Consider the following 27,442-nt stretch of genomic DNA (forward strand, 5'->3'; position numbering starts at 1 on the left):
CCGCTGCAGAAAGCAGCATTACCGGCAATGTGTTCCCCATCGCAGCAAACAAATTAACAGGCCCTGATTAAGCAACCAGGATCTGAGAAACTATAACAAGTTACTCAGATGGGATTTCAGGAAATATATGTCTTTATCATACCGAATGCACGCAATGGCATAGAGAAACTACGGTCATTAGACACGACCAGTGTGTATATGGGAGGGGGGGGTTAATTTTAAGTCTGGTAACATTTCTCCCCAAGCCTCTGCCCTCCACCTCTCTGTCAATACGTTGTGGGACGAATCGAGCAGGATAGATCCTCGCCATGGTGAGAATCCGCCCAGCTGGCGAGCACCTCACCCCCTGGTCTTTTCCCGTCCTGTTCTTTTATTAGTCCCAAACCATCTGAGGTTAATTAAGAATTCCATGCCCATTCAAACAACCAAATAATTAATTTAGTTTAATATTTCATTTAAATGCTCTGTTAGAAGAAAGACTTTATTATATCGCTTCCTGCTTCTTATTAGTGGCAGGCGGTTGCTTGTTCCTGGCATAGCTCACACCCATCACCCTCAGAAATAGAAAGAAATAAGTTGTTAGTTACACGCTCCGGCCGCTTTATCCCACTGGACAAACTCGGTGGACCTGTGGGCTCGTCTGCGTGTCAGCGAAGAGAAACTTTCTTGCTCTCGTAAAGTAAAGTAAAGTAAAGCTGTCCTAATATACGCCGTGCAGGCGCTTGGGGAGGGGGGGGACATCCCCTGCCCTCGTCAGGGATCGAACCCCGGTACTAGGTATTTCGTAAGTTCAGAAAATTAACGTGGTAGAACAGAACTATGAGATTCGAATAGAAAGGTCTATACCTTGAACGCTACACTACAGTAAAAATATGTTCTATCACTCTATATCACTGTTGCACTGTTGTTAACAAGATATCATAGATTTTTCTACACACTGTGAACTACTGAGTAAAAACGCGTTTGAAATCAAGATAAAACCTTCAGACTCACATCCCGACGCAATGGTCCACAGAGTAACAGAATGTAACGTAATCAGAATTTTGTATAATTGTCACGTCGTTATCACAGTAAGATAAGCTACGCTAGTCAAAGCGATGAAACATTAATACTTGATGCAGCAATAAGTACCACGTCATTATTAGGTTTGGGGATACTTTGACGTTAGCGAGGGGAAGCTGTAGTTGGATTGATGGCTTGCAGGCTGCAGCCGCGGTCAGCTGTTCCGGGCTGCCTACGAACCCGCTCACTTCCCACCATTACTTCCATGTGACAGATCAGCGCAATCTGGAGGAGGGGTGAAATGGCCCACATAAAATCTTTCATACACGATACAGACAACCCCATTTCCGGTGATCAAAATTCCGAATGTCTCTCTGAAGGGAAAGGTTAACCTAACCCAAGTTAGCAACAGGCAAGGTCTTATTTAGGGGACGTGCTAACAGTTTGTCTCCTAATTTATATATTTATTTATTTGTTTTATAACCGCCACTATCTTATCTTTATAAGGCATATAATGCCAAAAGAGAGAGCAGATATTGATAATGAATTAAAATAGGTGTTAAAGTAAGTGGTCTAGGTACTATAATAGCATTTGCTTGAACAGGGCTGAGAAAAAACACGATACACTTCAGTCACTCTCGTTTGCTGATTTTCTGAGACATGTACGGTACACCTCGCAATGACACCATTAAAGCTAACAACTTCTAAGTTCGAGGAAGACAACCCATTACATAGATTGTGTGTCAAATAAATCTGCCATGACGCAGAACATCAAAATTGAAAAGTCCCGCACTCTCCATATCCCCCTCTCTTCCATCAACATTGTTACTACATCGTCAGTCTACTCGTAGCCACTGTGCTGTTAACATTGCCCACTCATCTGTCCAGTAGCCTGGGATGTCCTCATCTGTTGGGCCGTTGTGGTGGCATGTTCTGTTAGAGTCGATGTGCCATTCCCTGGTCACCATGCGCGGTTGTCAAATTCAGATAGATTTTGCGGAAATTTGGTAGCACATATAATACGTTTGACCTTTTAAAGCCTTGTGGTAAGTGTATGTATCATTGACTTAACAACTAATAATTCTACGTTGTGCCTACACAGTGCATTTGTCTGTTTCATATGACCCTCAGAATAAACAGCGTTCACCAGCTGATATTTGTATTGGTGAAATGTTGTGTGTTCTGAATTCTAAAGTAATATTTTGACTAACTTCAGACTTCAAAGGTAAAGCGATGTTCCCAATTCACACAGGAGACAGACTATGTGACAAATGTATAAGTTTAGACCTTCCCAGTTTCACTATAATAATGTCACCTGTCTCTCAATCCTTAGAGTTAAACTTTCTCTCGTAAAGACGATCGGTCGATTTATTTGGCTCGAGTTATACACTCGTAACGAGACTAGCAATATTTTAATGTGACTACACTCTTGGTCTACTGGGGGCGAAGATCCCAGACAAACTCGTACTTTCTTTTTAGACTGAAATGAAGACGCACGTATCAAGACATTTGAATGGGTTTGCAGTGAAAGGCATCCCAATAACAATGACCACTCTGCATGTCATGTCACTGACATTGCAGTCAGCGTTCTCGGAATATGACTGACATATGGACTGTGCTTCAGAAAGTAACCTGGACACGTCTTAGTAACGCAGAGAGACAGGCGACTGGCAGCGACAAACCAAAGTGGAGTTGCTAGATATATAGTACATGTTCTGTTCCTTGCCAATGTGAAACACGGTTGTCATGATGAGAGTAACAAACAGCGAAACCACACTGGTACCTGATGTTCAACAGCAAAAATGCGAAAATTGAATCATAAATATTTTCACAATTTATACCGTTCATCTAGAATTGTTATTGAGACATACGTAAACGATTAAATACTATTAAAATGGATTTCTAAACAACTCTTCCCACTTTATATATTTCTTATTTTTATACGGCCCAATATTTACGCGACACACATACATACATTACACGGAGGACCATTCATAATAAAACGTACAAGTTCTAAGGTACACAATATTACAACGAATTAATATAAGTGATACAGTGGACAAGTTGAACGCATTTCAACAGGTGTGACAACGACATTTTGAATTAAAAAGCTTTATAATACTTTTACAAATGTTTATATGTGTGATAGCCCTGTTCTACCATCACATCGGCCTGTATTGATGCTTGTTTGTTAAGATGTTCGTCACTTCCCATGTTTATTATCGGCTACGCGATCTTAATTTTAATTTCATCACTTCCTACTATATTATCATTTTATACTTTATCATATTATGTCAATCGTTAATATTTTCTGCTTCGTATTTATAATAATTCACATACGTTTGTCAGCAACAAACCGATTCCTTTTCACACGCGCCACGTATAATTTACCTTTAGGAATTTCATATCCTTATTCGGCCAAAGAGAACAATTTCATAATACATCGTATGCTCATTCCATTTCTGGGAAAACACGTATCCTTGTTATTTAGGTATGAAGAAACATGTTAGTGCAAAGAGCAGAAAGAAGGATTTATTTCATTCGTTTGTTTGTTTAGATTTTTTAAAAATATCTTATTTGTTGTGGATATTGGAGAGTTATACACGTAAATTTAGAAGCCTGATATAGAAACATGGTTTGTCAAAACACGTAGAGTTCCGTGTGGGAGAAAAATATATTGACTATTTATATCTTGGTTCCTGGTTAATGTAAGACTACTACAAATTCTTATTTCCCACCTCAATTTATAGGAAAGACTAATAATGCAATAACTCAGATTTCACATACACTACTGAATAATTCAGCAATGTTCATTCAATGCAGACAACAAAGATAATTAATAAATTATACTCACTGCAATGAATTATGAACTGAGTCTGCCTGTACATGTTTAAATAATAATAATATAAAATATTATAGCATATATAAAATCACAGGTAAAATCTACATATCATTTGAGCCGTCATTCTTTTAGAATAAATAACCTTTTAGAAATTTGACAAAAAATGTTGCAGTGTACCAATACGGAAACATTAAATTAAGAAAACTTTTCGTACAAACTCCCGTTTCCAAATTTTATCCAAATCGTCCAACAAATCGTACAGCCAAAGTAAACCTTAATACACACTTGTCCTTGCGGTAGATGAAAATATAATATTACAACTGATGTCGAATATATACTTACAAAAAATTACTTCAGAAAGCCTGCGGAGGGGAAAAGCGACTTGAAGGACCTCACCACCGAATACATGATAATATTAAAACGTATCTTCAGGAAATACGGTGTGAATTAGTTTCATCTGCGGATAGGGACGAATGAGGGGTCCTTGTGAACATAGTAATAAACTTTCGTTTTCCATAAAATTCGGTAAATATCTTGGCTAAACGATAGATTAAAATTTTGAACGTACGTGTAGGTAAGGGCTCAATCTAAGTGCAAAATACTGCGAATCGCATAGATAAACTTTCTGTTTTTAAAGTCTTCATCAGTGAAATAACTTCCAGCATTTTCAATGAAGATTACGTAGCTGTCAGAACGTTTCAAGCGAAAGCTACTGCAGTGAACAGGAAACAGTGTCGTTATTGGTATAGGTCAGGCACAGAAGGAGCACTCGGGCAAGCAGGCAACGGCGTCCTACCTTCTGGTCGGCCGGGGAATGTAAACACAAGCCGGGTCTGTCTCCTTCCCTTCCCCCCATACGCCGGATTGGATTCCCCTACATCAGATTAGTTTTTATATTGAGGGCGAAGAAGACGGAGGTTATTTTTAAAACACCAACCCTCCACACTCAGCAGGAATGTGTGTAATTTTCCAGTGCCAGGGTCACAGTCATGCCTTCTCACTCCCTCATGCGTAATATCTTCTTCCAAAGATTTCTGCTTTCACTCTTTTGGATTTAGCCAAATAACAGCCCAAAGATCCAACAGACATAACACCAAAACACACTATTTACTCAATTCACCTCAAACTCTACGTCAATTTTATAATTACACTGCCATCTACGTTCAAGTAACCCAAGTGTTTTTGCAAGACATTTTCCAAGAAATTTTTGTACGCGTACTACGTGCCTCACCCATCTTAACCTTGATTTAATTACGCTACAGCGCGCGGTGGGAATAATTTATAAAACTCGACAAATATTTATTTTCCTTGTTACCTTCATAAAGTTTATATAAGAATAGGTAATCTCCATTTAGTGCCGATGTTGAGTAAGCTGGAGTTATACCTAACGTCCTCATAGCTTGGTCCTTACTCAAAAACCAAGTCGTTACCTTTATGGATGTGTACAGCAGCCAGAACTTCCTACCACATGGTCACATCATTCGGCTACATGCTGGTCTCATACTTAACTTAAGCTACAAGCGAGGTTTAAACAGCAAAGTCACGTCTGTGCCTCGACTTCACGTCATGAAGGAATTCAGCGAGTTCCAGTCTCTTCAGACTTCTCAGAGATTCGCGTTCCGACCGCTTTAGTCCTAACGAAAGAGTCCCTGTTACCCCCTGGACATAACTAATGGCTTATGGATGTAACTAGATCCGAATACCAACTGAAAATTAAATCCGCCCCACAACAAGCGCAGATCGTAATATTTCATACAGATCAGTTTATAAAACCATCCGCGTTTCGAGGAATACAGTTTGAAAATCATCCCAAACTCCTACTCGTTTATTTTCAGACTAAAGATGTGATACTTTGACCACAGTGCCCTGAGACCATAGATTCAAACAGCATTCACCTTCTTGAGAATAAAGCACAGATAATCATAAAGTCTAAAACGTTTTGCCTTTGAATAGAGAGAATAATAATTACTGTAGAGTTCCAAACACAAACGTATCTACCCCATGAGGTCTTATTGACCCCAGGTGATGCATATGCTCAAGTGATTTCCATAGCTGCACACATACACTCCTAAGACATACATAAACATAAGATATGTCATGTATTCATAAAGATACCATAATAGATTCACATATGCATATGATCACACATTTAAAATAAAAAAAGACAGATAGTGGGGCAGAGAGACGTAAAGATTTCTGAATACAAGTTTGTTCCTTTAGTCCTTTCTTTCAACAAAAGACAACAAAAAATGACGTTCGGAAACACGCGGACTCCTGAAACACTAAATAAAAAAAAAGCACGAGTCAAAAGAAAGAGGAGTGACATGTTATGAATTGAACTCTGTAAAAATATACACCCACAATCGACCCAGTAACCAGCCCAGCCCGCGTTTGAATAAACCCCCCTTCGCTGTGTTCACACACTTGCATTATATGACCTAAACATCTGACATCTATCGTAAGGCTTCATGGTCGTTTTGAGGGCCTGTCAATATCTGTGTGTACCTAGTCGTCAGAGACAGAGAGGAAAAACACACGAAAGCTAGCTACATGTTTATTAACATGGCGTGTGTCTGAATGTTCTGATATGATGAAGAAAAATTGAATTTGATGTTACCGTAGAAAAGAATGTACGAGCGTAATTTATCTATTGTTTAATTTAGAATAAATCTGCAAATTTTTGTTTGCTAGAAAGGGAGGTAAGAAAGACTTACACCCTTTAACGCAAAGCAGCAACTATGTATAACACTTGCTTCAGCATTCGGTAACTGCATTTTGTCCACAGAGTGTATTTATTTGGATTCTCAGAATAAATACCATTAAATATATATCTAAATACTTTAATACTCAGTAACTCTGTATTTTACAATACTGTACTTATTAGTTGTATACGATTATCAGAATAAACCGGAATTATTCCTCTAAACAGCATTAATTAGTTGGTCTTTGTAATGGTGGTGTTTTCTTTGCGGTACGAACTCAATTCTTGAATATTATTTTTATGTTAAAGTGTTAAGAAGAAACAGTCATAATAAAATGATACTTTTTTAGCTTCTAAACCTAAGTAGGCCGTAATAATCATAATAATAATCACTGTAAACAAATTTGTTAATAAAAATTGAGCAATAGGCTAATAAGCACGTGTTTACAAACAATAATTTCGAATCATTTTTAATAAATTTCCCTGGAGATTTCATAAGCTAGCCTCATTTACAACATGGCGATTCGCGAGCCGATAACGAAGGATAAATACGGTTAAGAGTCTTAAAAAGCTGATAATATTAATTTATACCTTTTATTTGAACTATTTTCAGACACATTAGGAATTAAAAGGAGAAATAACTTCTTTCTCCTTGCAGACTAGCGTAGACTGTGTAGCCTTCAGCATCTATCAGATCAACTTCGACAACAATGAGGCATACAAGGTCTGTTGCAATGTTGTTACTGTAATTTTTATACCAGCAATCGGAATTGAAGAACACCTAGCTCTTGTTAAATTTCACTTCTGGTTAACACTTCTTAGAAATGGAATTGGAGGATGCAACATGAGCCACAGAATCCACACGAATAGTATAATTAAATTCAGATGTGTGGAAGTGGTGCGGGTGGATGGGTCCGCCAGGGGCATACAACTGTACTTGACAGCGAAATCACGCAATGACGCTCTTAACCGATATTCAAGACGGACCTCAAACCGATATTTAGGTTACTAGTACTGACCCGGGTAATCACGCCGTACAAACTAGTTTCGGAAATTAAAGTCCGTGGTTCGAAGTCAGATTTTGGATTTTAATGTTTGCGTGCAGGGAATCCTCACGAATAAAATTCTATACATTAGAAGTTGTTAAATAACTATGGAATGATTGATTTCATTTATTAAATAGCGCCATACAACAGAATCTTTCTGTCTGCGTGTGTAGCGAGGCAAATGGCGGACACCGTTCAGCTGACAATGACTGAGTCATTCGATTGCAATTATCAGAAATTCTATGACGGACTCACAGAAGTGGCAAACAACAAAGAAAAAATATAACTTACTGTATTTCCTTCTGGGGTCCGCAGTGGCCGCGCGGTCTGAGGCGTGGGCCTTGTGCCGCTTGGTCGCTGGGACCGTGGGTTCGAATCCCACTCAAGCCATGGATGATTGTCTATGTGTTGTCCTGTGTACAGGTAGAGGCCTTGCAACGGGCCGATCCATCGTCCAAGGAGTCCTACCAAAATGTCTATAGATCGAGACAACGAAAATTTGGGACTCGCAGTGCTCAGGCACTTGAAGAACGGGTCGTTCCCAGTATTTCCTTATTTGTTTTCTTCTTCTGCTCCTCGCCGTATTCTTATCCTTATTTATCTTCTTCTGTTCCACATTATTCACTTATTCATAATGATTTCTTATTTTCATTTAGATGTTCATCCTTTATTCTTCTACTCCACCTCCAGGTTTTCGTTCTTTCATCATCTTATTCTCTACATTCTCCTTTGTCCGCCACTCCTTTATTTGTCATCGTGACGCTACTGTCCCACAAGACGCGTGCCTTATTCCACATTTTCATTCAAAGACACGTAAGAAAGCCTTTCATAAACACGTCTTTCATAGAATATGACCCAAGTTCCGAGCGGGATTCGAAACCGGATCTCAGCCACCCGCCATTGGTGTTCACTACGTCACTAAACACAACTTACAAAAATATTCTAAATAACACACACTTTTTTTACTTCAGACATGGTAGAAGCATATACTCGGAGCACTTGTTTCAGACTTTCCGACTTCGTAAATTTCTCAGTACCAACTCCGACAATTCTATACTGGGGTTTATTGTATTGGGGGGGGGGGGGGGGGGGTTGCCAGGGTCATGAGTAGAATAATTTACGATATTCAAAATACGCATAAAATACCTTAGCGGAATTCGAACCCACAATTATAGCCTCTTCTCCTCAGCATTAAACGGAGAATCGTGATCAGCTTCATGCTCCAGCCGATATAACCCCAAGGAAGGAGCTGCTATTGACCTCAAACCCAGCAAGGACGCTGTAGCAGAAAAGAGATAAATCCTCTGCCGAGAATCGAATCAGATTGTCCAGACAGCAGAGAGTCAATTTACCGACTCAGTAGTGGCAGTCCGCAGAATTTATGGAGGCGAAGTAAAAATATAAAGTAATCTGTTCTTACGCCATTTGTTACAACATTTAATCGAAGTATCGTTTAAGGAATAAGCTAGTAGGAAAAACAAGACACTAACGAGACTCCATTATGTAAATTAACAGTGAGAGTAGGCTATAAAAACGTGCCTTACAGTTGGTACCCCTCCACTGCTTCGCCTCTTATTAAAACACTCTAGAGAGACCGAGGACAAACAAATATTAGTATTTTAATGGAATCATACGAGAGGAAAACGCAAAGCAGTCTGGAGACATCGCTCGGCATTCAATTTCTGTACAGACAATGTTAAACACTAAGGCTATGAAGTACATAACGTTGTGCCTGGAAATACTCCAAAATTTAAAATGACACAGTCGAAAAACTCAAAACGCCTATTTATTTATTTCTTTGTTTATAAAATGCACATTTAACGGAAATTAATCATTAATTTATACTAAAGATCCGGCTTAATCAACGAAGTCCACAGTGTATAAAAGAAATTTTCATATAAACGCAAAACAAAACGTCTAAAGGAAAATATCATTGAAACACAAAGACGTTTCAGATATCCTTGCTGCCTCCACCATAGCCCTGATGATGGAGGCAGCAAGGACGTGTGAAACTTTGGTAAACTTCTACCAGACTACACGTCGCAACACCCCAGAAGACAACCATATTCAGACTCATCGCCGTGAAAACCTCAAATCCCACAACAAAAGATTAATGTACTCCATCAGATCTGTAGCTACTCAGCCATTAGCCCTCCTTTTGCCACTGATATTAGAGCTCGGTGTTACACTTTCCCCCACTATTCCTACCTTGATTCCCCTCTTGCGCTAGGCAAGGCCATCGTAAATTAACCGATATGTGAATTTTGTCAAAAAGATGTTTTACTGATCTTCCAGACATTTCTGTACGGTTCAAAGCGGCCATGTCTATTCTTTCGAACTCCCGCCCTTAAAATTAATTGCACCTTTTAAACTCCCTGTAGTCGTCGCATCTTAATTGTCCAATTCCATAGTTTTCCTGTTGGACAATGAAGATCCAAACTTCACTGCTAACTCATAAGGTCTACTACATTTTGCTTATTTCTTTATTTATTTCAGTGTAGGAATGAGCTATAATGGATGCTTTGGGAAGAATTCCTTTGACGCATCTGCCTTAGAAATCTGAAACACAGGTATTTACCGAGTTTGGTTAGACAATGTGCTAACTCATTCGGTTACCACCAATGATGCCACCACAGCGCCTGATACGCAGGTTTTGATGTTCGCTTGCCAGCTGATGGCAACTTCGAAGCGAGTGTCAGCCTACAGCTACGGCACTTTTAACAGGAAACACAGAGCATATCGGTAATTCTATTTACACAGATAATTTATATAATTTACTTAACAAAACACTGTCTACGAAAATAATATAGGTATACATAACGGCCCAACAATACAATAAAATGGTATTTTATTGTGCTAATATTCCCACAAGCTTCACAGAATATAAAGGATGAATAAACAATTTGGTTGCATAATGACGAAAGCTCTTGTTCATCACCAGGGTATCTTGAAATAAATTGTACTGAAATGTTGAAATTGCTTATTTATGTTGGCAGTCTTACGATTATATAGGCTTACTAGTACAACCAGCGGCCAACTACCATTATTTAAAAGTAAAATTGAATTGGGTACTGATCGAATGTTTGCAGAATTCTATGTTTTACCTCCAAAAATTAATAAACTTTCGCGTGTGACAATGACAACCAAGAATTACACACACGCCTACTGAAAGAACTGTGAGTTATGGAAGCTAACAGTCCGACGTGCGAAGCAGTGGTTTCATCGTTAGTTATGCAAGCCGTAAGAAAGTTACCATGGCAAAGGTTTTAATTTAAGAATAACAACATAACCCCACAAGGTCTAAAATCCCTTAACAGCGCTACACCATAGTAACGAAAATCAGCAAGGTGCACTATCTGGATTACACTGACATTCCAAATGTATTCTTTAGACAAGTGGTGTTCAATCTTTTTTGTTCGCGTACCCCCAGATATAATTTCTCTTCAGCTTTGTATCCCCAAAGTTGTTGGTTTATAATTCAAGTTATACATAACATATAATCTACATCTAAAATAAATTAAATAAATTACATCAAAAATAATGTATTAAATCTGGCCCTGATTATTCAATGTTTGTCATAATTCTTTTTTAAATTTCACGTACCCCCTAAGATGTCTTTGCGTACCCCAGGTTGAATACCACTGTTTTTCACGTAGGTCACTGTTGCACTGATATAATCCGAGGCCACTGTTGAGTCTATTCTAGCAATAATATCATCCCAGGGTATTCAGGTTGAGAACCTCGAAAGGAACAAATATGTATGTTGAGAACCCCTGCAGGAAAACTGACCCCGGTCATGTAGGTTGAGTAACCCGAAGAACAATAGCCCCAGCAACACGTGATTACCCTCGGAGGAACAATGACTCCCGGTAATGGAGGTTCAGTACCACCGCGAATAACGCGACAGACAGACAGATATGGTAATGGACCACAAGGTGTTCTTTGCTCGAGGTAGAACTTTAATCACTGTTGATAAATAAAAGACCGTTATAAAACATACAAGATAACACGTGTCCTGTTCCAGTAGTTCAATAGTTATGTTCTTACAACAGACAAATTAAAAGCATAAAAATGGGTTATGATGTATGGTTCAAAACTTAAAACTTTGGACACACACAAGAAATGACACTATAGCATTTTGGTGAGTGAATATTTTGATTCTGATCTAGTAACATTCATACGAAGTTTCATGAAAACCTGCCGACTCTTTCAAAAGTTATCAGACATATGGATGAACGGTGGACACTATAATACCAACATTTATGTTTCCTTATAAAATAACGAAACCAGACGAATAATGTTTTCGGGTTGTAGACATTTCGATCCACAGCCCCTTCAACTCAAAAAATTCCTAAATGACATTTACATGTTCACTAGTTACCTAAAAATCATTGTTTTTCCATTAACGCCAATTAGGAAAATAATCGCTATTTATTCTGACAATAACAAAGAATCCACAAATACAAACTATAGACGAAGTGCAAAGTTAATAATTATTAAAACAGGTAGTACCTATAGTTACCACTAGGTTTTTTAAGGCATTACGTTCACACGAATTTACAAGCATATCCGTTAAAAGATTCCAAAGTTACTGTGGAGAATAAGGCTATGAACATGAAGATACCGTAAGTCTGTGTTTCTGTATAAGAAATGTAGGCTAAAAAATTAAAAACATTGTAGCGTCGTCTTAGGAGTGGTGGTATGATAGCCATATTGATGTCATAAAGCTTTTAATGACGCACTTTGTAGAATTGTCGTAAAACACCCCTTCTTTCAGTTGTAAAGTTGTTTACACAATGAAAAGTAAACTAGCTAGTGTATGCTATGAGAAATATTCTCGTTACTTGCATGCTGTAGTAGCACAAAACGTCTGGAATAACCTTAGATTATTACTTAACACTGCGTCTAGCATTCCCTGCCAGAGTGCTAATCAGTTAATTAATCAACGCCATTCATTTATTTCAGCTGGAACAAAATATTACAAATTCAGCCCGTACCGCAAAGAAAACACAACTCGCCATTACATAGATCAACAAATTAAAGCTATTTAAATAAGCAATCACTGTTTATTCTGAGAATCACACGAAATCCATTAATTAAATTATGTGGTACGTATAGTTAAAGTCGGGATTTAAAGAGTTAAAACAATATCGAATAATCACCGAACGTCTACGTAGAATTGTTAAAATGTGTGCTTCATATTTGGGACGTAATCTCGACTGGGAAATCGGGTATTCAGGTTTCCCTAACTCAGGAGATAAATTACAGGGCAGTTCCTTAAATAAGATACAAAAGTTTCTTAAAGATCCTCTCATTTCTCACTCGACACCTTGTTACAAACTTGGTCGTTAAATTATTAAAAATTGAAGTAATTTCATCAGAAATATATACACCTATTTTGTTTAATTATTGATAATCCTACCATGTAGTAACTAATTTGTAGTTATATTAAATTCTATTAAATGTAACTAAGTAGATGTACCTTGTACGAGGCATACTTTTCTTATTTTATAGAAACACTAGAAGAAAAATCCCGTTAAAATGAAACGGGAAATTATTTATTTCGTGTTTCCATCCCCTATCCTATTTCTTTATTTTCTTTGTGCCTTTCGTGCCTTATCTCATTTCTACTTTATTCCTTCATCATCCCTATTAACTTAGAACAAATAAAACTTCTTCGTAACCCACAATAGCAGTACTTTTAAAAAATTTCCAAATGGTAGCATTATGCCATCTACAGTATTACTAAAAACGTTTTATAATCAACCATACCACGTCGTTTTCCACGAGGTTCACTTTCATTTAAATATCTCCTCTGTTGGCGACAGAAACAGATGCTCGTATTTCATTATCATGTGTCCATGTCCTCGTCAGATTTGTACAGACAGTTTTTCAGAAAAATGATTTATTTTCATGAAATTAGGTTTCAACATCATGACACTAGGGATCACTCTATTTCCGCGCCATCTAATTTCTTATCATACTAGTAAAAATTACGCACAAAAGTATACTACATTTATTGTTATTATAATTGTACAACACAAAGTAACAATAAAAATTTTGCGATAAAATAACAAGTCACAATAATAAGTGGCATTTGACCTGGTAAGCATTTCAGATGTCGTTCATCGTAAACTAGTATTTTCAAAAGTAGTTAAAATATTTAATGATAAGTGACGTATGTTAATTAAACTACTAGAATTTTGTGTAAGTTTATATAAATTTTGTTATGGTACTACTGGAATTATTTTTTCGATGTACAACTGTAATGCATAGTTCCCTCTTCTAGAGACTAAATTTGGAGAAAATTATAGCATAGAAGAAATGTCGCCAAAACCACAGGGGAATTAAATGTAAGAAAAGCACAAGGAATGTAAAATTCGTAGCCCTCGGGCCGCGTACGGCCCTCTACTCGTATGTTTTACGAGGTCCCTTATGTCTCAATTGTAAAAAATTCTGAACTTCAAATGTACGTCAAATAGCGACTTGTGCACTTTTTTGTGTTTGAAATAAAAAGAGTTGAAATGTGTTTCGGTAAAATTCACATTTCTGTTAACTTCCGAAAAAATTAACGGAAATAAAAACATATTTATAACTTAAGTACAGAATAAAAGTATTCGGTTAATAACTCTGCGCACCTACGTGATGGCCCCAGAAAGTCTACTCTTTTAAAGGGCTCATTAGTAGACACTGATTTCTTCATCCCTGAAATACAGGATACTAAACAGAATTCTTATATTATACACGCAATAAATAGTAGTTTTATAAATGGTTATATGCACAATACAACGTTAAGTTACATTATTTGCTTTTCAACGTCTCACAAGAAACTTAAAACAGATAATTATATGCCTAAACCTATTATTTACTTGCGACATAAATTAAATGCTCCGTGCTGGTTGGAACCGCTTGAAGTCTCAATTAGAGTTCACAATACAAAGTTAGTTTTATATAAAAAGATACATGTCATCTGGTCATTTCCTTTCTTAGTACGTACAAGGGACACATGTCTGTTCGGTTTGTCTTGTCTTGTCGGATTTGAGGTTTTCACGGCGGTGAGACTGAAGATGGCTGTCTTCTGGGTTGCTTTGTCACTTCAACAACTTATTTACGAATTAAGATACTTCATGTATAAGCAATATACTAATTAAACACTTTATTTAACTATCAGTACAAATGACAAAACGGTGAAGATGGAGAATTTTCAATATTTAATTAACTACTAACTCCAATTGTGTTCTAGAAGCTTTATGAACTTTGAAAGCGTTATTTTAATTTTAGTTTGCTTACGTTTCAGTGATATGTGCGTTGTTTTTCAAAAACTTGACAAATTCCGAGCAAACCTGAAATATGGCGTCTAAGTTGCACCCACAAAAACAGATTTTAATAGCCTTTTGCGAACCTAGCCTCAATCTGAAGCTCATCTAAATAACATTTAGAAATTCAGTTCTCCGTTACAAATATCAATTAATTAATGCGTTTTAACGAAATAACAGCTGTTTATTGTGAGAATCACAAATAAATTGCGTGGGAAAAATATAGAGAAAGCGGTTCTTAAAGCAAGAGGTAATAATAGTTACCACTGAGCCTTAAAAGTTAAAAGAGCTACAAGAACAACGTCTTGTTCAAAATCAGGGAAGTTCTGAGTCACGGAAACGATTCACCAGACGAGATATTATCGATTTGTTTGCCCCCCCCCCCCCCCCCCAGTAACCTGTTCTCAGTGTGTACACCAAAATAGAAACGTAAAAGATAGAAGAAATATATAATTAAGAAACAGAGAAAGAAACAAAGAAAGGGAACGTAAAACACAAAATTGGAGGCGACATAAAGAAAGGAGAAAATCAATCAAAAGATTTATAACAACGAAAAAATTCACAAATGTACGCCTACAGATTCACACACAAATTCTCCCTAGAATCAGATATTATGAGTGCATTAAGTAGAGTTATCACACAACACAGAACAGTCTCCATTACACTTATTCCATGCAAATGACGCCATAATTAATGCAGCAGTGTGGGGTGGAGTGACGCTTATTGGGAACGTCACTGTAATTATCCGCAGTTTAGACCAGAGACCGCTGCCACGGCGCTCGGCGGCGCGTATAGGATTCCGCCATCGACTCACAAAGGCGACAGCTGAAGACAATGCTTTATGATAAAATTAATGCCACGATGTAAACCGCCGAGTATTTAAGCAGTTTTAAGTCCGAAGGCTACGTTAAAAAATTTTAGTTATTGAAAAATCGTGTATTCTCTCCTTTTGCCCTTTAAGGGTCGGTGGTAATGATGTGTACCGGTAGTACGTGCTTACAGTGTTTATATCCTTAAACAGGATTAACCAGTTGATCATTGCAATGGTAAAATGTTGTATAATCTTTGAATAAAGGGCCGAATTCTTAAATATTATGTGTGTGAGCTTCGGTTCAGATAAAATTCAAGGAAGCAAATGACATAAAGCGAGAAAAGGGATAAAATAAGCCCACACAAAATGGGGCCGCGTAGAATTTACTAAAGTTGCCACTTACGGCGCGTAGTAGTAGAAGGAATTGTTCTAGAACGCATGTGAAATAACTAGGGAATGAGGGCCTGTTAATATTTAATTTTATAAAAGTCGGATAATTTGTCGGTTAGATAACGGACGCCGGAGAATTTAAATTGTTATAAGGACTCTGCTCCATGGAGTCGGTTAAAGAACTCTGGCGGTAAGTCGAAACTCAGACCCATGCCAATTTCTCCAATGATTTATTATTTTATACTCACCACAAAGTCTTAGAAGCAACAAAGCACATGCATGCGAAAAGCTTTATTGTGTGCAAAATGCAAAATATTTATTCAAAATCCAAGTTCAATTACAATAAAATATTCAAAGCTTCCCATTTTCCTTCAAGATTATCTTGAAATTTACCAAAAATCTGTCACCGGGCACAATTTGATGAGATTTGTTTTTTGTTGGAGGGAGAAGATTACGGAATTATGCAGATCTTGACTACATGTTGTCCTTGGCAAGATTCTGAAACTTTTGATTTTTCTAAAATACTTTCGTGTTTTGTGTACTATAAGGTAAAGTTAGAGACAGAAAATTGTGTATAAATGCCACTTCCGTAGAATCTAAGGCCTCTAGCTACGAAATTTAACAAAAGATTTGACAAACTATAGAACCAGTAAATAAAGCTATCAGTATATGTAATATTTTGTCGGAATTCGATTAATATAAATACACAATATTCTTCCATTTCGTGCCATACAAAAAGCTACGAGTAAAACGTTTTCCAAACCGAAATGGTCAAGTGAATGCCTTAAATTTTTAATAACTGTTTAAAAGCATGTTCAATGGTGAATTTCATTATAAATGCGACGTTTCGGAGGCTGGCGGTCTCCTATCGATCTACAGAGAAAGAGCAGAGAATCAGCATTTGAAACATCATACAGCCCTAGCAGCAATTACGGTGGTCTCATGCCAGTCGGTTGCTTACCGCCGTCAACTATGCCACGAAGCTAACGGTGGTCATTTTATATTCGCGGATTCACTAACTCCCAATGCTGACGTACTTAATTGCTCAGTTTATTAAAATGTCCTTACTCCTTTCAATAAACTTGTATATATAATTTATATGGACATTCTATGTACGTAGCGTCTGCTCGAAGTCCAAATTGTTTGTTGTAATCCATTTGAAGAAATTATGACCAAAACTACAACGTAGTATAGTAGATAACGATACATGCACTAAGTGTATTATTAAACAACACTTAATATATCTGTAAAATACATGTTGCATGTAGCCTGGTGGACAAATACCTCGCCTCCTGTATCACGTACATGAAATAAAGGTATTAGGGAATTAAAGTTGATGTAAGAAAAATACATCTGTCTTCAATTAGATAACTGAAGTAGATCCTGTTGCTTGATCGTTAGTTAATAAGTACACATAATGCTTAAACTAATGGTGGCATAGTACTTAACAAGTAACCAAAAGTAAGCTAATGAACACATAAGCAAAGTCAAGCCGGAGAGAGGACCTCATGTTTAGTCTCAATGACACTAAGCCTGTTATTTCTTATACTTTGTCGCTTTAAAGTAAGATGGTAACGATATGTACCACCTGCTTTATACATTCACTAACTCTGCATTTTGCCTACAGATTGTATTTATAGGTTTCATATGATTCTCAGAACAAATAACGATTATTTCCTTAAACAAGTCAATCACATGATATTTGTAACGATGAACCGTTATGCTTTCTTTGAGGTACGGGCTAAATTCTTAAATACTATTTAGATCAGTTTCGCATTTAAAAGGGTTGGTGCGCATTTATTATAAAGATTAATTATTCTGGGTGGAATGCCAAGAAGACGAAGGTGAATTAAATACAAACTAAGCCTATACTTCAGCCAACAGACAATGCCCAATATAGAAACCATATAATGAATCCACTCTTATCACAAAACTTCAGATAATCAATCATTGGAATAACACTAACAGAATATCCTCGTGACGTTTTACGATTCTAAAGAAGAAACATCTATTCTTCGCATTTTCAAAAATAATACCAACATTTCGTAACAACAAAAAGTTTGTTAGCCTCCTGAACACGACGTGCTATGACGTGGTGACAAGAGACACGCTTTAATACGACGCTTCAACATCCAAAAACGAAATAGTTCTTATGAAAATTTAACAGAAATAGTTTCTAGACTTAATACATGACGTTACAGTCAACTGTATTTGCATATACTCTGTATAATTTAACCAGTAAACAAATTAAGCAATTGTGTTACCAAAGATGGAGAAACAGCTAGCTTACTGAAAACTCTCTTCTCCTGATCGGTATTAGTGTACTTTGACCACTTGGAGGTGTAGCCTAACTTGTATTAATTAGACTTTAATTCTACAATGAGTTTTACTGCGAGCGAAGGAGTCTGTCACTTCTATTATACCGTGAAGTCAGGCCGACCCACAGCACGGGAAGTTCCCTTGACGGTTGCGCTGACAATAAAACTCATTGCCTGACGCTTAGTGAACTAGGTTGATAAAAAATGGACGTCACTTGCCTGCCGCACCTGTTTGAACTGCTCCTCGAAGCTCCACGTCTGCTGTTGCTGTGACGGCGAGGGCGACTCGGAAGAACGCGGTGACCCCGCGTTGATGGAATTCTGCAGGGCGGCGACTGCTGCAGCTGCTGCCGCCGGCGGCGGCGGGAACGTGTGAGTGGCGGCGACTATGGGAGGCGGTGCTGAGTTGGCGGAGCTGATGGGCGGCATGAACGCGGACGTCGGATGATGGAAAGGGAAGGACAGTGGCAAGGAAAAGGCAGGTGGGACCATGGGGTTGGCCGATGGGGTGACACCATGCTCCCGGGGGCTCTTGCGGGGGGATGGAGGCTGGTGGTGTGACTGTGACTGAGCGTGGGCCTTCAGCTCCCGTTCGATCTCCTCGCGTTCCTCTCGTTCCTGAAACAAATCCAGAAAATCGCGATCGATATTTTCACTGCCGTGAAACCGCAATTGTAATCTGAATACCGACTATCAGCATTGCAACCGTGTTTAAAATATTAAAGTTCACACAAACGAATCTTCATACAAAACCGCAGAAACGCGTGCAGAGAATAAATTATCCCTCTGAAGCCGATTCTTCTCTAATGTGGAAGTGCCTCCGTGTGTTTGTTCAATTTCAAAATTACTTTAACGCATAATAAATGCAATTTTAATAAGTACCAGTTCGCTGATCTTGGTGCATTAATAATATTAACAGCCTTAACTATTTACACAATTTCCGAGTCCGATTTTCGTCTGCAAGTAATTATTAATCTGTTACACATATTGCATCTCGCGTGATATTCTGTTCTTTCCATAAACTAAGTCTCAAAAAACTCGGTTGTTCAAGAGATTTCCCTTTTACGATGCTCGAAGGTCCACTTCTCTCTTTACAAAAGCTTAAAACTAGATCTTATTCTGAGCAAGAGAAATCCAGCCGGCTTACGCTGGCTATTTGTATTTTAATCGCGTTCTCCCATTTAAGCGTAGGTCTCTGAAAGTGTCTATTTCTTCAGATGTCTTGATACAAATTTTATATACATTTCTCATCTCCCAGTTCGTGCTACACTTCCGCCCATCTGACTATCCTCCTTGATTCGACGACTCTCAAGCGTTAAGATCTGAAGCAACGTAGGGTCATTAAATTCTTCCCAGAACTTCTTGTTCACTTCCATAATATGGGATATCATGATATTTAAATTATCTAGTGAAGGAACAGAACTTAAACATTTTAAAAAATCCGAATTTTCACAATAATTAAGGAATTTTTGAAAGACTTTTAAAAAATGGGTGGTTCGTCTACAAATTTCGGAATCGACACAAGTCCATGTGGATAGTCATGATATGGATACAGACCTGCTGTTTGAGCCTGGCGAGGACCTCCGGGTCTCCCACATCCTCCACCGGAAGTCTGGATAGAGTGTCTTCGCTGTCCTCGTCTGGCATCTCCGCCTCACTCAGTTCATCGTCATTGTTAGACTGAAAGAGAAAGTCAGAGTCACGGTCTGTCTGTTCACCACTCGCAGGTCTTAATAACACCAGATCCTCCTCCGATCCTGAACACCAAGGTCTAAAGGCGTTGCAGTAAGACCTCGCGCATAATAAACCTCATCGACTTTTAGCCCAAGAGTGTTTCAACCCCGTGGAAAGAGTTTTGGGTGCCCGTGAGACTAGACTTTCTGCCAAAGTGGAAGTGTGGCAAAAGAGAAATGACTGCCCCCACCTGGTACAGAACCCACATCCTTTATAATAAATATTTTTTACCTTGCATATACTGATTTTATTTCGAGACAAGAAACTGCCTCAAGTAACATTCTAAAACAAAAGAGATAAAGATTCAGGGAGAACAAATAGCAAGGGAGTAGAAGAACAGACAGAAATCGGGGGGTAAGTGACAGACACTATATTTCCTTGGGGAGAATGAGAGAAAAAGAATCTTATTTCCTTACTGTCAGAAGGTTCCCAGGCAATGCCCGCTCGTCATTCTGATGATTACTGAATGAAAGTAAAGTCATAGGGGTAGCAAGGGGTGAAAGAGACAAAGATAGAGACGTGTGGATTAGTGGATGTATACATCCATCGATTCCATGAAGGATAATTGTCAGAGTCAAGAGTAAACAAACCCGGTATCCATGAGACAGAAAGCTGATTGAACCCCACAGACAACACATGGATGTTGTGGGAAAAGAAATAACCCTGTCCCTGTCGGAAAACGAACCCCAGCCACACATCATACCGACTGAGCTACCACGCCCATAAAGCATATAGTTAAATAATTTAGAAAGAATGAACGAGAAAGACATGCAGCAATAAGATTGTACAACATTTTTCAAGTCCGCATCGTGTCTTTTATGTTGTCCGGTTTTGAACAGATGCAGTGATGGCAAATCAAACAGCTGTACATACTATTGATCTCTTAGCACAGTGGATCCATCGTTTGAGGCTCTCTGTCAATGCAAGTAGGATAACTAATAATAATTATAATGATAATGCCAGCTAACACCGCATGCATGACTTCAAGCAAGAAAAATTCTAACACTGATTTCAATGCCACTTACAAACGTAATATATAGTGACAAGATACCTCTTACTGAAGAGGTACAGAGTATCTAGTAGACTGTGGTAACTTTGTACAGACAGAGCGATCCAGCAGACTGTGGTAACTTATCATCAAACAATAATGAGACACCAACTGGTCTTCTAAAAGCCCAGTAGCAAACATATCCTGTCGAGAAATTAGGCTAGTTTTCCTTGTAACTGGCCACACGCAAACTTCCATCCTCCGGGCGGTCACGAACACTGGTAATAGAAGGCAAAATAATAAAAACTGAGAGGTAAAAAAGTGTAGTTTACCTGCTGCACACGGCCAAAATCTTGATGAAACCTTTTTTTTCCTGTACAAGATGATAATGATGTGTTTCAACTAATTGTTAAATCTAATTTCAGTTTTATAAACAACGCACAAGCCGTCGAAATTCCGTTCTTAATATAATATCTTTGACTGTCTTCGTGCTCTATAAAAACTTAACTAACAAGCTCTTACAAAATTTATTATTTAAACAACTAATCTTGTAGATCTATACAACTGAACTGTAAAAGCATAAAATCACGCAAAACGAACTGTGCGTGTGTAAACTCCCTTCGTCATTCATCGATTATACACGGGCTGGAACCGAAGTGAGAAAACATGGCGCTACTGGATATGGAATCTAAATTGTTCTTAACACCACTCAAGAAGTGGAGACAGTATCTACAAAGATCTCTCAGTCGGTAAAGAAGCTACAATTTCTTCACGATGTTTAGACCCAAGTAAGTGTAAATACTTCGTAGAAGCAGAGATACAAATTCGGTCTGTTAAACTTTGCACGACAAAATTATAAACCAAACAGAAGACCTCACACTGAACTGGACTTAATCAAACGGAAATCGTCTGCATTTGTTTTCCAACTACACCATTTGACTCTACAAGAGCATTGGTGATATCATCTCAAAACAAAACATGGGCTGGGCATTCTGAAGTCACTAATCTTTCAACTTCCTTCAGCCAATCAACCAACTAAATCCATAATGCAGGATATAAATTACATTAGAAAGCTACTAGTTACTAATCTTGGCAAAATTTTTATAAAAACCGAAAGATATCACCCTTTTGAGTATTTGAATTTCGAAGCCCTCTATAAGTATAAACTGAAGATGGAGGCATTATGTTCCTCTAAATAGTTTCTATCTAAAAAGAAGCCCACACAGCTTCATTGCCGTGACAACGTTATACCTCACAAAGAGTGGGCCTAGTAGAAGCTAGGAACGGCTAAGACGATAATTAAAATCCGTGTTGTTGATTCTTATGACGACAGCAGTACTTCCATCCGTGAAGTAGCCTAAAGGAATCGGATAGGAATATATTATAAACTGTACACTTTTTAGGTGGGATTAAATGGGTGAGGCATAAAGCACGCATAGAAGTGATGAGAAACAGATTTTACTCAGAAAACTTGAAGAGATCACAATTCGTCGTAGAAGGATAAAATAAATTTTAAAGATGTGACAAACTGGATTTATCTGGCTCAGGACCGGGTCAAATGGCGGGTTCTCGTAAACACGGTAATGAATATTTGAGTTGCATACAAGTCGAGCAAATCTGTGGTAGTTATTAATAAAAAAACGAATTAAGAAGCATTTTGAAAATAGGCAGTCGTGGCTTAATTTAAGACACAGCCTCTAAATTTGCTTAAAGAGACTGAGAAAAACTACGAAAACCTCAGTGAAGCCCGTCGATTTCCCGGCCCAGATTTGAAACCGGGACCTACCGAATACGAAGCAGGGGTGCCAACAACTCGTCCAAATCGTTCAGTACATCGACGCAATGACGCAGTTTGTTACACTCACATGCCATCACAGTGAGTAAGTACTAACACTGATTTACAAAGAAACAGCTCCTTACTAAATTGTGTCGCCTTTGTGATTAAAATTACTTGGACCTTGGACATATTTTGCAAGCATTATTATTCAGATAAGTATGTGACGACGTTTAATATTAACTAAATGCATGATCTGCGTACCATCATGTGATTGACAAATGAAGAACGTGAAGTGAATAATATGAAGAATGCTAATATTTACACGTCACTATTTGAAGATGTGGTAGGAGGGGGGGGGGGAGAATTTTTCCTAGCATGAATACTTTTGATAAAACTGACTGCACTATGTACCTTTACCAACGAGGGTGGCGTCATCGCTGTTGACCTTAGCTCTGAATGTATTAATCTAATGCAAATGAATTGAAAATAAGATTACGGTGTGTTGTATCGATTAATTTCTAATGAGAACACGCTTGTTGGACCTAAGACATACGACCGTCACGGAAACAATGTGTTCCTAATTCACTCACACTTGACGTTTCATGCATGGTAATATTAATATTAGATTTTTACATTCGTCTCTCAAACCTACATGCCGTGGTAGTATTTTTCTAATTTCAAATATGATTCTATAAACATTTAAACCTTTAAGAATAGCTACCTTTAATATTAAGTAATTACATGTTTCCCACAGTGTATTTCTATGCTTCTCACTGTAAACTACGTTTATTTCCTTAAACAGCATTAATCACTTTATCTTTGTCATGAAGAAATGTGTTTTCTTTGCGGTACGGACTGAATTTTTTAAATATCATTTTCTCGAGCTTCGATTTCCAAAGGGTTAGCAACTAATTAACTACTTACACTGAGAAGAGATCTTCGACCCTAAAGATGGAAGCAGTATGTATCTCCGAAACATTGGTGTCTAACATGGCGTTGTAATACAGAAGACAAAATAATATATAGTGAAATCGACATATTGCGAGGCTCCTAATTATGTAATTTCCTTCTCATTGCAAAGGTCAATAATAATATAAATCTACTGCTATGAAGTGTCCATGTTGAGACATGCGTTAAACAGAAAATGCTATGATGGAAACGTACAGCAAATTCTGTACACACACGCTCGTTAATTAATGAACCTTGAACGCATGTAAATAATAGTGTTTTAAATTCCACTTCCTCCGGAGATAAATCAAATTCTTACGTAACTATACACATTACGTTATCGGATATTAACGCAATGCTCGACGTATATGAAGAGCGACTCTGATGTAGGAAATTTATCTTCAACCCTACGAAGCATAGCGGCTATCCAAATGATATTTAAATATCCAGTTCGTACCGCAAAGAAAACACCACACTTCACCATTAGAAAGATCGACTGGTTAACGCTGTTTAAGAAAATAATCGTTGTTTATTCTGAGAATCATACGAAATCTTAAAGTACGCTTCTCAGTAAAATACAGAGTTATTGTATTTTAAAGCAGGTGGTGTATATAGATACCACTGGGGTTTAATGGGTCACCTTTCATCCTGAGGACGGAAATAAATCCAGTCCCCAAAGCGTTGTGTTCTTTGAAAGGCACTAGACGACGGACAAATTAAGAACAGATTAGAATTTATATTGTGAACATAATCGGTCCCAACAATCAACCTTCAGGTACCATAATAAGAGGAAATATCTTGGAAAGATTTCAGATTCTCGCGGATATGATTATGAAGATGGTTGTCTGCTCGGATTTTGCGGCGTAAATTCTAGCAGAAATTTTCCAACATTTCAAGAGTGCCTACAGCCTTCATTATTAGGGCGATGACGTAGGTCAATTTCCATCAGACTACAGGGCCACCTTCAGGAAATTCCTTGACCAAGAAAAAAAAACCTGTACTATGGAGTCCGTCAAATACCTGGTGTTAGACGCAAACCTTTAAGATATTTGACGCAGTCAACAACGAAGATGCTTTCGTTACAGCTAGTACGTCAGGCGGTCGTCTCAGATAATATATTTGTGATATCGAGGTCCCTGCTTCAGGGAAAACTTCAGGATTCAACCACCCGCAGCGGCTCAGTCACACATACAGCGGACCCTAGCAGCTTGCTGACCTTGCTGACTCGAGGCGGACCATAAATAATACAGAGCAAACATAACAGTCCGGAGATGGGACTGTCCCAGCAGGACATCAGGAGACAATATTAGTTTTGTTTTACTTCTGCCCCACGATTCAACCCACCCACATTCTATCATTTCCTTCAGGTACCCGTGGTTCTGACAGCATTAGTTATTGATCGTGCACATCAACTCTTTAAAGCCTAGTGGTAAGTATATGCACCACCTAATTTAACAATCAGTAGCTCTTCATTTTGTATCTGTGTGATTCTCACAACGATTATTTCCTTAAACACCATCAACCAATTGACGTTTGCAGTGGTGAACAGTTGTGTTTTCTTCGCGGTACGGACACTTAAGGACGATGCCAAGGTTCTCCGAAAACTGCAGAGCCACAAGAAGAGGTCTCAGCTGGTCTCAAGTAATAAGAACCTTTATTCCATCTGAGAAGCTAAAATTGCTCTAAGTACAAAGTGCTGATACATCGCAATCCGTGACAAGTCTCTTAGGTCAACACAAAGATCCTATAATGGCAGTCTGTCACATCGTCCAAATCGAACCCTTGAGGTTTGCCCACGCAGAGACGGAAAAGCTAACAGCGATGAATATAAAAAGCCTAGAAACAACAACAATATAAAGAAGAAAGTCAACAATACAACTCAATTACTGTCCATAGTCTTCCCTCCTACTGTAAGTTCATCAGAGCTGAAGAGCTGTAGGCGAGGTTCGGCCACCTATGACCTATCCCATAGTGCACTGCGTTCTCATGTGACTTGTTCAAACTGCAGAGAACAAAAAAGAGAGAGAGAGAATATGTTCCAACTATGAATGAACATCACTGGATGTAGAAAGAGCAATTCAGCATGAAAGTGATTTCCGCCCACGCAAAACTTTCAACGTCAAAACAGGTTTCATTAATGAATCGCGTTTTTTAGTGAATTTGAATAGAGGATAAGCCCTCAATAGGGAGCACACCCATGAGATAACATGCCTTCTTATTCTCAATGCCCATCAGATGCCGTCGCGGTCAACCAGAAGGACAGAAATACCTGCCCCTGGGACCCGTTCCACCTTCTTCCCAACCTCAAATCAAAAGCCCATCAAAGAGGCCAAATGCAAACATTGCTGAACGCAATATAGCCAACAAGCCAAACACGTTTTTGTTCGAGTAGGACAACTCTTAACCCCTCCTCTGTCCTATTCCTTCCTTCTATTGATACACGTGTGTTGACTCAGGAGGTAAAGGGCAGACGTTGATGGTATGCGGGTCGCCGGGGAGTACCATGAGGCTGCTCTTGGTATGCAGTACTTAGCACGATAAATAAAAAATAATAATTAGCAAAATAGTTTACAAACAAGTACAGGCGTCAGAACGTTACGAGTGTAGAGCAAGCCCACGAAATGCTTTCTCATATGCTGTAATGGGCTATGGGTTTCAAGTAGCTATACATGTTACAAGCCTGTCATTTCTTGTACAGAAGCTCTTTACAAGGAATTCAATTTATTTGTTATCTCAGCAAAATAATTTTGCAAGTTGTTTTGTATAATCATGAAACACGGTTTCTTACTTTAAGGAAGAATATAAATAGTCTGAAAACAAAGTGCTTTGGTAAGTATTTGAACCCAAGGAGGATAAATGTGGAAAGGTCATGCTGTTATTTTTTTGTTTTATTTATTTTTACTTTATTTGGCGACGCTATCAATAGCTCAGGATTTTCAGACTAGGATTATAATATAATTAACGATAATAAAGACACGGCCGTGGCCTACTTCAGCATATCGGCATTTGCAGCAGAACGTATGAAAACAATGGTAACTCTGACTCACGACAACCAGTCTGTAAGCAGATATTCCAACTTGAGTGTCATCTATTATTGTTAGAACAGCAAAATAAAGAAGGTCACGAAATTTCTGGATATACAGGTCTAGTGGAGGAGATAAATACCCGTAAATTTGTCTTAGATAGCGAAAACCACGAAGAAGAAAATTATATAATAACATTAGGTTACATCTTATGGGGACTGGCTCAGGTTCTGTTCAATTGCAGAGATTTATATAGGAAAAAACAAATAAACGATTTTTAAAACAAGAAAATTAGATTCTTACAAATAGTATGGTTATTAAATGACATCAGAGAAAATAGTGTGTCAGAATTCGGTAAGAGACCTCCTGGTTGCGTTATACCCAGTATCGCAGTGACGTAACAGTTTCTCGTAGAGACAGTCAGGGTTCGATCCCAGAACAGCTTATAATCGAATCTGCGATGGGAAAAGTGACACGGGCGGTGTTCCATTGTAAGTAATCTTTCCTCCGAAGCCCCACATTCACTGCTACAAAGGAACAGGCCGC

At 38.2% G+C, this 27,442-nt stretch overlaps 1 protein-coding gene across 5 annotated transcripts in view; it reads right to left on the bottom strand.

The window, feature by feature from the left end:
* retn (retained) overlaps nucleotides 1-27,442 on the bottom strand; it is a 258,244-nt gene that overhangs the window by 119,751 nt on the left and 111,051 nt on the right. For 4 of the 5 annotated variants that reach the window (XM_087344254.1, XM_087344256.1, XM_087344257.1 and 1 more), the window contains exons 2-3: nucleotides 19,984-20,106; nucleotides 18,646-19,044 (exon numbers count right to left, since the gene is read on the bottom strand). In XM_087344254.1, coding sequence (XP_087200380.1) covers nucleotides 18,646-19,044; nucleotides 19,984-20,106 — 522 coding nt within the window. The remainder of the gene's footprint in view (nucleotides 1-18,645; nucleotides 19,045-19,983; nucleotides 20,107-27,442) is intronic. The other variant, XM_087344255.1, reaches the window with a different exon arrangement.

Source organism: Zootermopsis nevadensis, unplaced genomic scaffold (assembly GCF_977971745.1).
Source record: "Zootermopsis nevadensis isolate Lab colony 2312 unplaced genomic scaffold, Znev_1.0 Znev_ptg000007l, whole genome shotgun sequence".
Taxonomy (NCBI): Eukaryota; Metazoa; Arthropoda; class Insecta; order Blattodea; family Termopsidae; genus Zootermopsis; species Zootermopsis nevadensis.